Below are 14,737 nucleotides of genomic sequence, written 5' to 3'. Positions count from 1 at the left end.
CCCGCGCACGGCGGTACGGCTCTCATTGTGTCTTCAATCGCGGACCAAAACGTTTCCGTGTAAGGCTCAGGTCACATTTCCAAACAGGGGCCCGGTCGGGCAGCTTTCAGAAGCGTTAAGATTGATATAAAAGACATAAAAAAACACAAAAATGTCAAAATATATCATGGGCAAGATTTGTGTATATTTATAGATATATATTTTAATTTTTCGTTTCTTAAAACATCCCGACCGGGCCCCAGAAATGTGGAAATTTGGAAATGGGACCTAAGCCTAAGCACGGTTTTTCACTTTATCGCTTAACCTTTCGCTTTACCAGACTGATTTAATGATAAATCTTTTTTGGTACTAGTTTTGGCGTGGACAAAGAATGCCATTCAATGTAACTATCATGAATGAAATTCTCTGCCCACGCCAGAGAATTTTATTCATGTAACTATCCACATATTACTATACGGAAGAAAATCAGCGATGACGCAGGTAATTATGCATGTGATGACGTCTTTGATACGTTATGTAAAACATACCTCTTCCCCGGCTAATCCCACCTGGAATCGCCCCTCGACAATAGAGTACAAAAGAAAGGAGTGGTGGAGTTTGTTCATTCGTACAGGGAACAAGCGCATTCAAGCACCGACAAGCTGTCCTAGCCGTCCTCTACCTACAATGATGATTTTGTGTTTCCTCTTGTCAACGTTGTTACTTCTACAACCCAGTGATGCTTTATATGCGGTGAGTCTCCCAACAGTCCATGGTAGCAGTTTTGTAACATATGCTTACGCGTCGTCTTTTATGGCTTAGACTTTCGACGTATGCTGTCATTTCGTTCTTCAAGTTGCCCTAATCGTAGTTATACCTTAAATGCAAAAAGAAGCATGCAAAAAAGGTAGGAACATCTTGTACAATTCATCTCATCGTTTGCTTCTATCTGAGTCTTAAATCAAGGAGCTTTTATCATTGCTTAAATGCAGCGAGCACATTTCATGAAATGTTCAAATGTTCTTTTTTTCACTGTAGAACAAGAAACAGCAGACATTTTTTGACAGTAAAGCCGAAATCCGTCTCAGATAATTTGACTAAATCCGTAAAAATGCACCATCCTGAGGCGTAGGCAAAGTCTGCGACTGCTGTATGTCCTAGAAAATTACCGTTGCACGAAAATATCGCGGTGAAAAAGTAATTGCATAACTAAATTCACAGACGGGAACTAAACATGCACTTGTAGCATCAAACCTGTGTATTTTACGGACTGTGCCATCTGACGGCATAATACCTCCTATCCACTAGAACAACTCTCTGCGACCTCAAATATGGCAGATCGCTCAACGAATTGTATTAAAAAAAAACGAATCCTTTTACGCGTTGTATGTTCCGCTGTCATTTTAGTCGATTTTCAGTTTTACATTTTGTATGATATACCCATGGCCAGAATGAAATCGATAATGACATACAAAATGTATTCTAGTAATGGGAAGGTCCTGAATCTATCGGAAGCAGGTGCCTGGTATAATTAACGTGTGAACGAAACAAGAACGTCCAATGGCAATTGCAACATCTAGTCGACTTTTGGAACTGGATAGTCGAAAGAGACACTGCATTGTTTACGGTAGATTATAATGGTCTATTTCTAGATAAAAGTAGGCCGCAGATTTTCTAGGTCGCATGTTTTGTCATTTGGTTGCTTTCTAACGATGATTATTATTGGTCAACACGGTTTCTTCTTTTCGTTGACTGACACAAGCCGAGATAAATCGCCAACAACCACAGACTAGTCCTATTATATAGGTGTGCATGTGCTGTTGAATGGTTGAATTATACTTTCAGTGAGGGCTGTATTGAAGTAATCATTATTATGAATCTTCAAGGCTTCACCGCCCGTCGTCTTGACAAATTGATTCAGCGATTGTTTTCCTTTCCTGCGCGGGGCATAATTACCGTGTGGGCAGTATGTGTAGAGGAAGTGTGCCCTGTATAATAGGTATAACCGCCCTTCGGCGTAACACACCAGCATATCTGAAATTTGAGTCGTGAAAGAAACAATAAACTACGGAAATGCTCCTGTTATGAATATATAGGGAATGTAACCGACCAGTTGTACGTTTTTCCAACATTATATCTACTAGTCTAGGCGATTGGTGCAAAATATAGCCAACTTTCATGCTTTTACCATAATTTGAGCAATTTTTGCACCAATCGCCTAGACATCTTCTTCTATTGGGTTATAGACTAGCCTGGTACCCAAGCCTGTTACAGCTGCCGAGCAGTATTGCAAATATTTGCGTACGTGAGAACACGGACAGACAAAGCGGATATTATAGTTTGGATATAGTATGGACGGTTTAGAAATCATTGCCAAAGATGCACACCATCTCAACAGTGTGCTCTGAATCGCAATTAGACGCCACAATGATCAGATTAGAAATTGTTCTTTGCATTTCATGGAACAACAACCAATACCATCTGGTGAGACATAATTAGATATTACTCATTGCGTTGTTCTTTATTCATTAGCGAGTATAGCTCCAAGGTATTGGCATCCTGACATGTATGGTTCATTTTCGGTAGGTAATACGTACTCAATGTTATGACGTCTCCCTTGACGACCAATTGTGAGCCGATGAATGTATTTCCATTGATATGTGAATACCTGGTAACTCTTATGAGACCTCAATTACTACCCACGTATCGAAATTCATACAAATCCATCCAAAGAATCTTAAGTTAACTATCTAGTTACAGGTGCAAACACACACACTTGACCAACGTTCCCTGTCGGAGGAGACCTTCCTTCCCGGAGAGGTGTATTTGAGTATGTCTTTTAAAGATTGCCAACTTGTGTTCACACTCCCCAACACCTTTACCTGTTTCATCCATGATGTCAACACTTGTAGAGAATCCTAGGCTGCGAAATGTGATGCGACGTATATGGGTTTAAGCTTTTAAAAGCCCGTGTCAACATAACATTGTCAGGCTTAAAAGTGATATCTATGATGTCCTTATATGATTCATTTCTTCCGATTACCGAAGCGCGCTGAAACTGTACTCCGCTGTTTCTGACGTCTTCTGTTCGCTGTTAAGATCTTCTTAGTGCGTCATCTACGACACAAAATACTCATTTTGCCATTGATACTATCCGCCTTTGCAAATGTCTAACTCTGATAGCAAAATATGATATGGAACGAGTTTTGTAATAATACTCTCTCCATTAGTTTACTGCCTTAGGCATTATCTACAATATAGAAGAATAGAGAATACAATTTGATATCCCTATTCATACGAAAACGAACACCTCTTGCATCAGAGTTGACGACAGGTGGGTGGGCAGATAGGCAGATTTCGATGTTTTGTGGTAACCGACAGAAAAAATTAAAATTCCATGTAATAATGAAACCTAAACTCAGGTGTCAAAGTTATCTCTTAATCTTATCTTAGTGACATTTGAATCGCTGATGACAGATTATTTTCCGAGAATTCAAATAACAGTATTCTATGACAGTACCGGCCACATACAACGGCCAAACAAAAGGTAAACGTAACATTTTTTTGAGCCCATAAGTGCATGTGAGATAATATCCAGATTTTCGGGTTTCCATCCATAATACACAATAAAATACATGGAATATGATATACCTACCTACCAAGTCCCTTGCCCTCCTGGTTGTTGGGGGGACAATGTAGACATGAAGATGGAGAGGTGTCTCCAGGACCGTCGGTGTCTTGCTACAGTCAGTCTTTCCTGCAGATTTAGGGATGTAAAAATATACATATGATAAACTTTATTTGTCACTGTCCACATTACACTACCGAAAGATACAAACTATTCAATCTAGTCAGCAAAATGTTTTTTTGCAGATGGATATCGCACCGAACTACAAAAATATGATCTTTATGCTAACACCACCCAATGTATATATTTCCCACAATGTCACAATTTCATCCTACACTGCACACACACAAAAAGAAATCAAATCCAACAGCAAACGTTTTAAATTAGTAGTAGCACTAAATGACGACTTATATTTCGCTTTAAATACGTTTATTTCATTGCTGTATTCTATACCCTATTATTGTTTTCATCATTTTCTCATGTTACATATACTTGCAATTAGCCTGCGGGCATGAATCTTCGAATTGGCAATAAATTACAACTATGGTAATATAGTTATTGTATTATCAAATCAACATGGCCTTAAGTAGTAATTTTGCTGGACAATTTTACACCGCAATCTAATTTACACGTTGCTAACACTAGCATAGATACATTGCCATGAACATAACTACCTAATGTGTTCTCAATATTTCCACCAAATGAAAATTTGTCCACCGTTTTCAGGACACGTGCCGCCATGACCGGCAGTGCATTTCCCGACACGGCGTGGGTTCGTGCTGCGCGCCCCGCCGCCCGATCTTCAGCCCGCTGCCGGTGTGCAAGTCTGCTGGACAGGTGGGGAACAAATCATCAGCATGCCATTTAAAGAGTATTCAATCTCTAAGATTGGATAAGATATGGAGATTATTTCCGGACGCTTCGATTCCATCTCTATTGGAAATGAACTGACAGAACAAGTCTATATATTGGCATGTTGACCATACAGATCAGAACTTTGATACAGATCAATGTATCAAATTCCTTGAAAAAATAAGATACAGGCGATAATGCATTAATACCAATGAATATTTATATTGAAAGTAAACTACATTTCTTCTCTGTCGCACAGGTCGGCGACACATGTCAGAGGTCAGGGGAGAGGCTCGCCTACCCGACATCTGTAGGGCGCCGGCAGTACATCTTCACCTGCCCATGCGCAGAAGGGCTTCAGTGTGAGCTGTTCTCCGGCTATGCCGACATAGGAACCTGTGTTCCTGTACAGTACTGAAGGGACTCCAGGATAATCGTTAAGCAGTTGTAGAGGGGTGGCGAAATAGTAACGTTTATAAATCAATCGGCCTTTCTACCTCCTGAAGACACGGAAACGTTATCGTTTTGCTTTTCTAGTTCTACGTCTGCTTAGAGGTTATCGTCATGGATGGCAGGAATCCCGTGCCTGTCCGACAGAGAACAGTCAATGGGCGGACAACATGAATAAAGATGACGTATACATATAACGTTAAAACCTACTCTGTGGTTTTGTGCTTCGTCTAACCATTTCGTTGTATCATTACCTCCATGAATATTCATGGTGGTTATATTTTCATAGGGTTAACGGATTTTCATGATTTTTGGTATCTGGGAAGCATTGACAAATATGTACTAAATGAAATATGAAATTATGAGAATTAGCAGATCATTTGTATTATTAATCAGAATAGTCTATCATGATAGCAGTTTTTCAATGAATTTCTTGCCCCGGACATGATACAGTCTTAAAATTCGGGTGGGGGGTAGCTTTCGACGCCAGGACACGGTGGGGTTAAGTTTCATCGGATTTTGGAACTGCAGGGGAATTTATGTCGTTTTTTATTTAATTTGCATAATTAATGAGGACCTCATATAATTCCATTGCTTTCCGTAACTGGACTTCAATAAATGTAACACATGTAATTCCTGACTGGCGGAACATAAACAGATAACAAATATGCAACTGAGGAATTAGAATGCATAATACAGGCAAAAACACTTAAAGATGAATAATGTTTTTTACTAGTTACATGTGTAACCTAATCAATGATGAGCACCGGCGTGCACCATGCATAAATCATGCAAATGTGTATGTTTAGAATTGTTTCCATTGTTACTTCAAGGTGAGAGCCATTGAAAGATTTAACGTAGTCTTCAAAGGAAAACCTAAAAAAGATGGAATTATGCGAACAAAGCATCGACCCAGATATTAAAAAGATTTCGTTCTGATCAGAAATAGGGTGCGAAATAGCAGAATATGTGAGTGTAGACCATCCTCTCCAGGATTCTTTACTAGTTTACCCTGAATGTTTGGCGCCAAGTTGGTCCACTGTGGGCGACGGGCATTTTGTACAATATGGTGCTCCTCGTAGGTTCTAAATATAGAGTTTATTCTGTGAATTCAGACAAAAGAAACGGATACCCCAAAATAGCAGTCTTTTGCTTCGTCCTAATCCTCAATTCCTGTTTCTATTTTTTGTAACATACTAACAATGGCGACCTGCGACAGTGTGACGTTTGACTCGCCAGAAATGTAGCCGTCCTTCTCCGAGTCAGTGGGACGCTGACCTGCAGAGCAAAAGTTATTTTTCTCCAAAACAGGATAGGTCACGGCAGGCACCCTCCTGAAGAAGACAAATCAATACAACACACGTCATTTCCCAGGGCACGACCACTGCAGAAATAATGACGCCTCCCTGGACTCTGCTTTCTGACTCTGACCACTGCAAATTCATTTACTTTCTTGGTGATTTTATTTTGAACTAGACAACTTAATCGCTGTGTTTTGGATTTTGGCAGACTGTAGATTCACGATTGTGTAAAACAGTGGTCATGCAGAGGAGATGTATTGGCAGTGTGACGAATTCGCAGTCATCACCGTGGACATAAAACCCGTGACCGCAAATGTTTCAAGACGTACAGTTTAACATCGTGAACGGTGATTTTTGTGTGAAATCATTGTCTTAACAAGGCAATGTGTAGTCTTTACATATGCCAAGTGTGAAGTGTCACACAAACAATTAACATCGAACATCCAGAATTGCCAAAGCATGCTTATCAAATTTTCTAAAACTCGTACGAATTCTATGAAAAACCACGAATCACTATAAAAAGCGTAGGGAGTACTATGCAACACACACAGCGCCGAATTGACCCCGGGCAGTTTGCAAGCAAAGGCGTAGGAAGCAGTCCTGAATATGTAATCGGGGGACATGCCTCTTCCCACAACTCACATAAGTCCGCTCGGGTGCACTATTGTCCACAGGTAAGCATATATGGTGTCATGTTACGTATACATGTCAATGTATCCACCAGCTAGACAGGCACGTACAGAATAGTCCTTAAAAATGTGCTATCCCTCAAATGGTACATATGTGTACGTACTGTCAGAGGTTGGGAGTAAAACTGATGAAATGTATGCGCCAACTCAAGAGTAACTGATGCCGAAGGTTTAGGTCAGGTTTGATGAGAAAACCTTGGATAACTGCGAGTGTTTGTCCAGATAACATAATCATAAAATCATCATCAATCATAAAACCATCACCAATCATAAAATAGATTATAACAAGATAGATCAACTCTTTGTGCATGAACTGTACAAGGTATAGCTAGATAACAACCATTCTATGACACTGACCTACCTCACAAAAGGCCATGTAATATGGGATGAGAATGTAATATGATGACGTAAGGTGTTTGTCCTGGCCAACCGTCTCTGGCCTTTCCCGGGAACTGCCATGACACCTGTAGTCTACAGCACCCACACATCACGGCTTGAATGGTCGTCAGACATGGTACCTTTGACACATAACGAAGCACGTCCCTGCCCCAGGTTGACATGTTGTTCCGGGTGGTCTTTGTGAACCATTAGCCATGGGTGCCGTGCGAAATTCCTACTACAAATCATTAGCGTTTAACATCTAAGGTCACATGTAGGGATGTAGGAATCGTGCCTTATCTATCAAGTGTTATTACTTTGGTTCAAGAAGTCGGTAGCACCAATAAGGTCAGTTGCCCTAAGACTATAGCTCAAACACTCGAAATGAGTTTCAAATGAGAATTTGAGTCTCACACAAGATCATCTAAGGTACTGCCTATCAAACAAATGAGCTTTAACCACAGCGAGAGAATCAGATGAATACCTTGCTCGCAAGTTGCTGGTGGGTTCTACTTTTCTTTCTGCTCAGACTCCCTCATATGTACATTAAACTCTCATAGTAGAGAATATACATTTTCCTTGGGGGATGACGTGGAGGTTATGGAAGGAATTAGGCAAACGGGATTCATCTTTACTTGGTATCTGTTGCTTACACCATATAAAAACACATCGACCAACGAACACTTATGTCCGTGCAGGCAGAAAGTAGAGCATTGCTGAGGAGAGAACAGTGTGGAGAACTGTAGTGACCGTCTGCCTAAAGGCATCAAGGTGAAAAGAAGTAGCTGGGGTCGTAGTCGCGGTTGTCGAACTTGTTTGTGCCTGCCTTAGTTTGGCTCCAACTGCTTTTGTGACGAGAAATACATTGCAACCTTGTCCTAGATCTGCTGCCCGCCTGCCGTGGCCATTATTTATTTTCAAAATGAACGGAACACAATTCAGTACATATATTCTCTGAACCCAACTAAATACCAAGGACAGACAAAATTGACAAGTTCTTGAACTTTTCACTGGCGAAACAACAATCAGCACAAAGGAGAAGGCGGTCAAAGATTGATATGTTTCACGACCATGTGTATAGAAAAGGGTCACTTTGTTTATTACGAGACCCTTTATCTGTACATCTTAAACCATTTCCAAGGACGCTGCCACTGTGCCAACTTGATAAAAATGCCGTGAGTGTTTGTAAGGGGTTTGGAACATGAATGTTTATAAAATGGTAGAATTGTCGGATCACCGTCTTATACGTCACTATTCACATTCCGCAGTAAGTGACATTCAAAATTCTCTGTGTGACTAGATGTCACTTACTGTAGAATGTGAATATTGACGTATATCGTTACATGACAATCTGACTGAATGCGTTTGGGGCATTTACAAGTGTATGACAATGACTTATAAACAATATTGCGCCCATACACTGACAACCATCATGCTGTTGCAAGAAGTATTTTTGTATAAAGATTATCAACTTTATCAACAATAAATGACGATTGCAGAGAGCAAGAAATCAAAAGGCTCAGACACACATTGTGTTCATTGTCAGTCATATCTAATCAGGGAGTGGACATCTTATTTCAAAAGTAAGTCGACAACCAGGGATTTGTGTTACTGGAACTAATCAACGGAACGACCAGGACCCAAGTCTTTGTCGCAAAGTCATCTTCCAGTCTACTTTCGTCAATGGAGTACAAATATACATGAAAATACAAACAACGCTAAATATGTCACCCACCTCTCTTCAGCAACGCAACGTGACAAGGAGGTTTAACGTGATTTAGGTTGGGTCGTGTACTCTGAATTGAACAATCTCGATTGATGACAACTGGAAAATCTCCGTGTTGACCAGAACTCCCTCCCATTACTTCCTGTCAATCACAGCCACAATTCCGGTGGCCGTTATAAAGAGCTAGGCGCGACCTTGACAATCTCTCAGCGTTCGCAAGGCTCGTGGGAGGACTATTTTGATGGGCGGACAAGGAGCAACAAACCAAGCGTGCAAATACGATCAACCACGGAAGTCTGGCAGAACAATGACGTCGTCCTGGCGTTAAGAAGCTGAAGTAGGTGGTCCCCAGACTGAGATGTGACAGCTCATATAGTCCAAGTGTCAGCAGAATGAATCACACCACTCCCCCGGGCGGGATCTGTAGGTTTCACATGTAAATGAGATCCAAAAGGCCACTCCCCGTGGAAGGGAAAACATCACGCCCAAGCGGATGAAAAGTTTATCTTTGACCACTGCTTCATAGCAACATTTTTCTCGAAACTTTTGGTTGGTTTTACGATGTTAGAATGATGCATGGAGGCAGACCTCGAGTTAGATATTGAACCATTGAACCTTTCCAAGTTTACATACATGCATGCATGTTTATTCAGGTCATAAAAACACGTATGATGCATGTGTGTATACATATATGTGTACACGCGCGCACGCGTGTGTGTGTGTATGTTTTGTACTCTCCAAGCAGAGGTTGATGGGACCTTGTTCTGATATGCAGTTTTTTGTCCGTCAGATATAGATAGAATATGTGTTTTGTTTGTTTGTTTGTTTTTTGTTTGTATTGCATACCTGGTAAACCACCCCATGGCGCAACACACCAGGTTTGTACTAAACAGTACGCGCTGTATGTCCGGGCAGGTTTATCTGATCCACTCACACTTTGAAGGACCCCTACTCTTTTCGGTAAGTGCGGTGGGTTCTTCAACTTGCTGAAGGCGTGGCTCTCCTCAAACGGGACCTCCATTTAACGTCCTATACAAAGTTTTCATCTTCATCTAGTGAAATGAGGAAATATTTCCCAAGGGCACGAGGTCAGTGGCATATCAATGGATTCTAACCTAGAACTTCCGGGTTATTAATCGCACACACTGCCGATTGCACCACCCGCACCATGTGAACGGGTTGGTTTGGGTTCTTGTCTCTCTCTCTCTCTCTTCTCTCTCTCTCTCTCTCTCTCTCTCTCTCTCTCTCTCTCTCTGTGTGTGTGTGTGTATGCGCACCTCTGTGTGCGTGAAATGCCCGTGAATGTATGGATGCTTGCGTTTGTCTATACGTTTGTATGTATGTATGTGAGTGTGAGTATGTGTCTCGCGTGGGAGGAGGACATCGAAATGAACCAGGAAAAGTTGAGGCATGTGATCTCAACACTGCATTGCCGTCCACACCCAAAATATCTGAACAGTTGAACTTCTTTTGTAGCCCAAACACACGATCAGACGCCAATGTTTATGCCGACACTGTTTATCATTGTTGCGGGTTCAGTGCATCTTTTGTTTACGTGAGGTTGCACGTGGTGTGTGTCTCGTCGTGATCTCATCGCTATGGTGACGGCTATGATATCATGGCATCCTCTGTATAGATGACGTCCTTAAAGGAATACCACGCAAGCATAATTGACGTAAGCCTTTGTTAACAAAGAGAGCGACATCCCGACAAGAATCATAGCCTCGAATGGAAACTCTAATATCCAACCAGAAGTAGAAAGACAAAATCATAACATTTCTCAAGCTGCCGGTGCCCTGGAGCAGTCGGGACCTTTTCGTCTTTCTTTTCTTCTTTGTCAAAGGACCGCTGCTCCGTGGAGCCTGAGATTCAGCTTTGCTGGAGTTTACCCTTCTACATCTTCTTGTAGATTAGGAAATTCAATAATGAATGAGGATATACCATCCTCTCTCAGAAACAAATCTTTACATTCATGTTACGGTGATTTCCTGCTGCAAGAAAACGAATGAAATAATTCCTGATTTCGTTGATGATTTGGTTTGAGCAATGCTTGCTTTTATTTCGAAATGTCTACACTGGCAATGTTGATTTTACTAAGCTGTAGATAGATAAGCAGACAAGATAGGTTTATTACTATATTACCTACATGTATTAAGAAAAGCTGCTTTTTTGGCTATATTCCACTTTGGTTGCATTTTTCCTCGGCATTCTGCAATTCGGGCTATTTATCCATAGGTGACATATGGCACTCCTTGAAGAACTATTTCAATCCAGCAGGTTGCAGCAAAGCGAGAATGGCAAAAGCCATCACGCCTGATGGTGACGAGATGTCCGACGAGAAAGACCTTGACTGGAACAGAATCGTGCCACACCTCACATCAGCCGAATGGCGCAATCCGAGCCCAGACCTCCTACCGCATCTATTTTTCTCCACCATTGTCCCTCCACCACAGGGGACCGGGTTACCCTTCATTGACGATGGTATAAAATAGGGCAAGGAGAAATGTTCTCCCCAAACCATCACCGATGTGGCAAGGACCTGCTCGGAAAGCACATCTGAACGCTCCACACCTCATCGCGGCGTCCCGCTAGTATGTTGACGAGAAAACTTCTTCACTGGGTCCTGATCGTCGACATGTTATCCATTTTTGTTACGGCGGGCGAAATAAGTCGCGAACAACGCTTTCGTATCCTAATCGGAGCGATCCGTAGACACGTCCGAGAAGGAAGAACTCGTCTGATAGAGAGTCTTCTGGAAGAGCTGTGCCTGAGTTTCCCTGTGCAGTGCCAGAGAGAAGGGTCCGGCAGATGGGGAGCAGGAGGTAAATGGACTTTGGTTGTCCATGGCCTATTGCCATATATTTCAGACATTGAAGTTGTTCTTCTTGGTTTATACAGCTGGATAGAGACACCTTTTGTGAGCTTTTTTGTACGTTAAGTAGCATTCGACATCCTACAACTTTCTCATTTGGTCTCATCATGTTAGCCCTACCCGCAATACTCCGGGATTGGTGAAGACACTGATGTGCTTTTTGCCTGCTTGTTGAAGACACTGATGTGAACTTCGCCTGCGCTAACACAAGAATTTTTTTGCCTTTTCTTTACATCAGAAAATCCACGAACATCCTTTCCAAGATTTGGCTAAAAATCCACAGCTTACAAGGTAAGAAACCTTCACTTAAAACTGATAACTGCTCTACCTGTCCCCTGGCTATGGGTACAATATATCATGATGCGTGATTTCGTCACAGTGCTAGTGAAGTTTTCAGTGAGTAGCTTTAGAAATGGCATCATGATAATACTAATCACCACAAACAACAACGGATGTTTTCAAAAGGTATGAAGCAGACTAAATGGAAGATATCAAGTGGAGCGGAGCGTCCCTAAGCTAGCCCACTGTACTGTTATAGTTGGAACTGTACCTTGTATACCTTTCTCAACGACTGCCCAGATGCACATTGCCAGATCTACCATTGGTAGATACGGCAAAGGGGTTCCCCAGTCTTTCTGTTGATCAATACTCAACGGTTTAAGTTTAGATATCCAACACTTAAAGTGAAACATTTGGCAACAAAATTATCATCTCAACAAAAAAAACAGGGATTTCTGCAGCCGTTGACTGGGGTTTTCCTGCTGTCGATGTGACCTTTGGAGTCTGTTTTTTTTACCTTTAAAACTTATTTTCCACATTGTTGCACAGCCTTGAGCCATTTGTCTCGGTCACATCGCCAAAGTGTTTTCATCAAATCCCTTTTTCAATATTCCTCTAATGTCCAAAGCATTGAATTTTGCTTTTTGATTAAACCACCTTGATTAAACATTGTATCTGGTGAATAGCAGACAGGTAAAGTTTCTCTCCAAGCAGAGGTTAGGCCCAGGCATGATTTAATCTATATCTCACTTCATGAGAACGTCTGCTGCAGACAACGATGACGTCAGAGGAAACTTCTCAGTTCCTTGGTTTCAGTAATTGTCTGTAACGACAATGTTTCTGAGACTGGAAAATACGTCATAACCCCTCCGCGCGTGGCCAATCTGGCCTGTAATCTGTTTACCTAAAAATAAAGGACTAAAGGCAAAACTGGGTATGGAAATGAGGCATGAGTTGTAGCTCGGTTTCTGTCATGTGTGGAATGTACACTGGATAGGGCGGGGGTGGCTCTTGGCTTTGTTGTTCTCCGTATGGGAAACACATTCACGGCAATTGGAGCTAGGTGGGGCGACCGTCCTCCACCAAATGTCGTCCAGACAGTGGCAAATGGCTTGGTACAAGCGAGGGGAGGTCTCTCCATTGTGTCCCGCCCCACGGGGAGGCTCAGTCGCCTCCTCACGACTCGACATTCCGATTCTGCCTGTCTGAATCTGCCTGTCGGTTTTGTTCTGACGTCATGTAGGGGCGGACACCGGGCACGACTCACCCCGCGCGAAAGGGCAGCGCACAAAACAACTGTCGGGGGGTGACCGGGAGTTTATTAAATAGACGTTAGGGAGTTACGGTTATTAACATACCATAATGGCCCGCTACTGGTCGGAAGGTGTCCTGTACAGTAGACGGCGACCGCTTAGCGACCGTACAGCGACCAAAGTTGACTTTGTGTGACCATTGATTTATGATTGGAATATGACACAAGATGTAAACGTACGATCTAAAAGACAATTAAATAAGCAAAACGTTATAAGATTCGTTATCTATTCATGGAATCTGTTGAGTGACCTGTGAAATCTTTTGTCGCTTAGCGGTCGCAGCCTCTAGCTGGTGGGCAGGGGTGTAGTACTAGTAGTACTAGTACCGATGATAGTTTCATATCGGCCCCACAAACGCATTTATTCCTGACGAAATCAGGGCCACCTTAAGATAACATTTTTTTTTACATTTTGTCTTTCAGGACGACGTCAAAGGTTTTCGATCAGCAGGACGACGACATATTATGTCGAGCCATTGTTCGCGATGACGTCACGGAAAGCAACTGGTGACGTCAGCAGACAGAATTGTGCAATATCTACTGTCATCTATCATCTATCTAGCTAATGCGAGAGTTGGTGTGTACACAAAGTTGAACCTCCAGTTGTCTATGCTTCTCCTTACTAGACTATTAGATTTTAGGTTTGGAAACATTTCATAAAGAAAGTTTTCTACCGGTGGTTGATAGTATAGAATTTTCTAAGATAGCAAACAGAATCATGAGAACAATATTATATGCTATTGTTGTTCAAGAGGAGACAATGACAATCACTTCTGAAACGAGCGGCACTTTGTAACTTGCTGCGATTACTTGTATTTATTTACGGATGATCTGACGTAATGACAAAGTTACCCCGTAAACGACTGAATATAACTTATTTGCCTTTTATTGCTTTTAGCTGCAACAGGATGTCAGATTAGAATGACGTTGGCCAAGCCACTTTCGTCAATCATGACATCTATATAGTTTTGTAATATCATTTCATATCAGTATATGTATTTGAGTGCGTCACAACTGTATATCGTAATGAAAGTCCATACAATTATACACGTACCGCAGTGTTAATAATGTTGGACGGTTCAGATTACTCTTGCAGTGATCATGCATCTTGTCGACGTGTTGCCAGTATCTGCTGTGCGCTGAGAAGTTCTATTCTTAGGTCAAGACAAAAGCAGAAATAATAATTATTTCAAACTTGAGCTCAGTTTGACTCGTGTGCTTTTTGCTTGTCGTGTGAAGCCATTATCACCGCTGGTATTCAGTGGTCCGTA

The 14,737-nt window shown here is 41.8% G+C and overlaps 1 protein-coding gene and 1 long non-coding RNA gene across 2 annotated transcripts; both read left to right on the top strand.

The window, feature by feature from the left end:
• The first annotated feature begins 184 nt into the window (after window positions 1-184).
• On the top strand, window positions 185-5,127 carry LOC118410446. Its single transcript, XM_035812177.1, has 3 exons — window positions 185-732; window positions 4,334-4,444; window positions 4,719-5,127. Exons 1-3 carry the CDS (start codon window positions 472-474, stop codon window positions 4,875-4,877), a joined length of 531 nt encoding a protein of 176 aa, XP_035668070.1. The 5' UTR covers window positions 185-471; the 3' UTR covers window positions 4,878-5,127.
• A 6,404-nt stretch (window positions 5,128-11,531) lies between these two features.
• Window positions 11,532-14,665, top strand: LOC118409617. Its single transcript, XR_004830468.1, has 3 exons — window positions 11,532-11,825; window positions 12,114-12,166; window positions 13,890-14,665. It is a non-coding gene; the product is annotated as an uncharacterized LOC118409617 (long non-coding RNA).
• The last annotated feature ends 72 nt before the right edge of the window (window positions 14,666-14,737 follow it).

Source organism: Branchiostoma floridae, chromosome 2, assembly GCF_000003815.2.
Source record: "Branchiostoma floridae strain S238N-H82 chromosome 2, Bfl_VNyyK, whole genome shotgun sequence".
In the NCBI taxonomy this organism is placed as follows: Eukaryota; Metazoa; Chordata; class Leptocardii; order Amphioxiformes; family Branchiostomatidae; genus Branchiostoma; species Branchiostoma floridae.
Note: the sequence above shows the minus strand (reverse complement) of the source record. Positions and strands in the feature narration are given on the sequence as shown.

Bases quoted from the DNA above. Each gene is read 5' to 3' on its own strand.
- LOC118410446 (XM_035812177.1), top strand. From the start codon at position 472: ATGACGCAGGTAATTATGCATGTGATGACGTCTTTGATACGTTATGTA. The intron at 733-4,333 runs GTGAGTCTCCCA...CACCGTTTTCAG, and splicing joins CCAGTGATGCTTTATATGCG to GACACGTGCCGCCATGACCG. The intron at 4,445-4,718 runs GTGGGGAACAAA...TCTGTCGCACAG, and splicing joins TGTGCAAGTCTGCTGGACAG to GTCGGCGACACATGTCAGAG.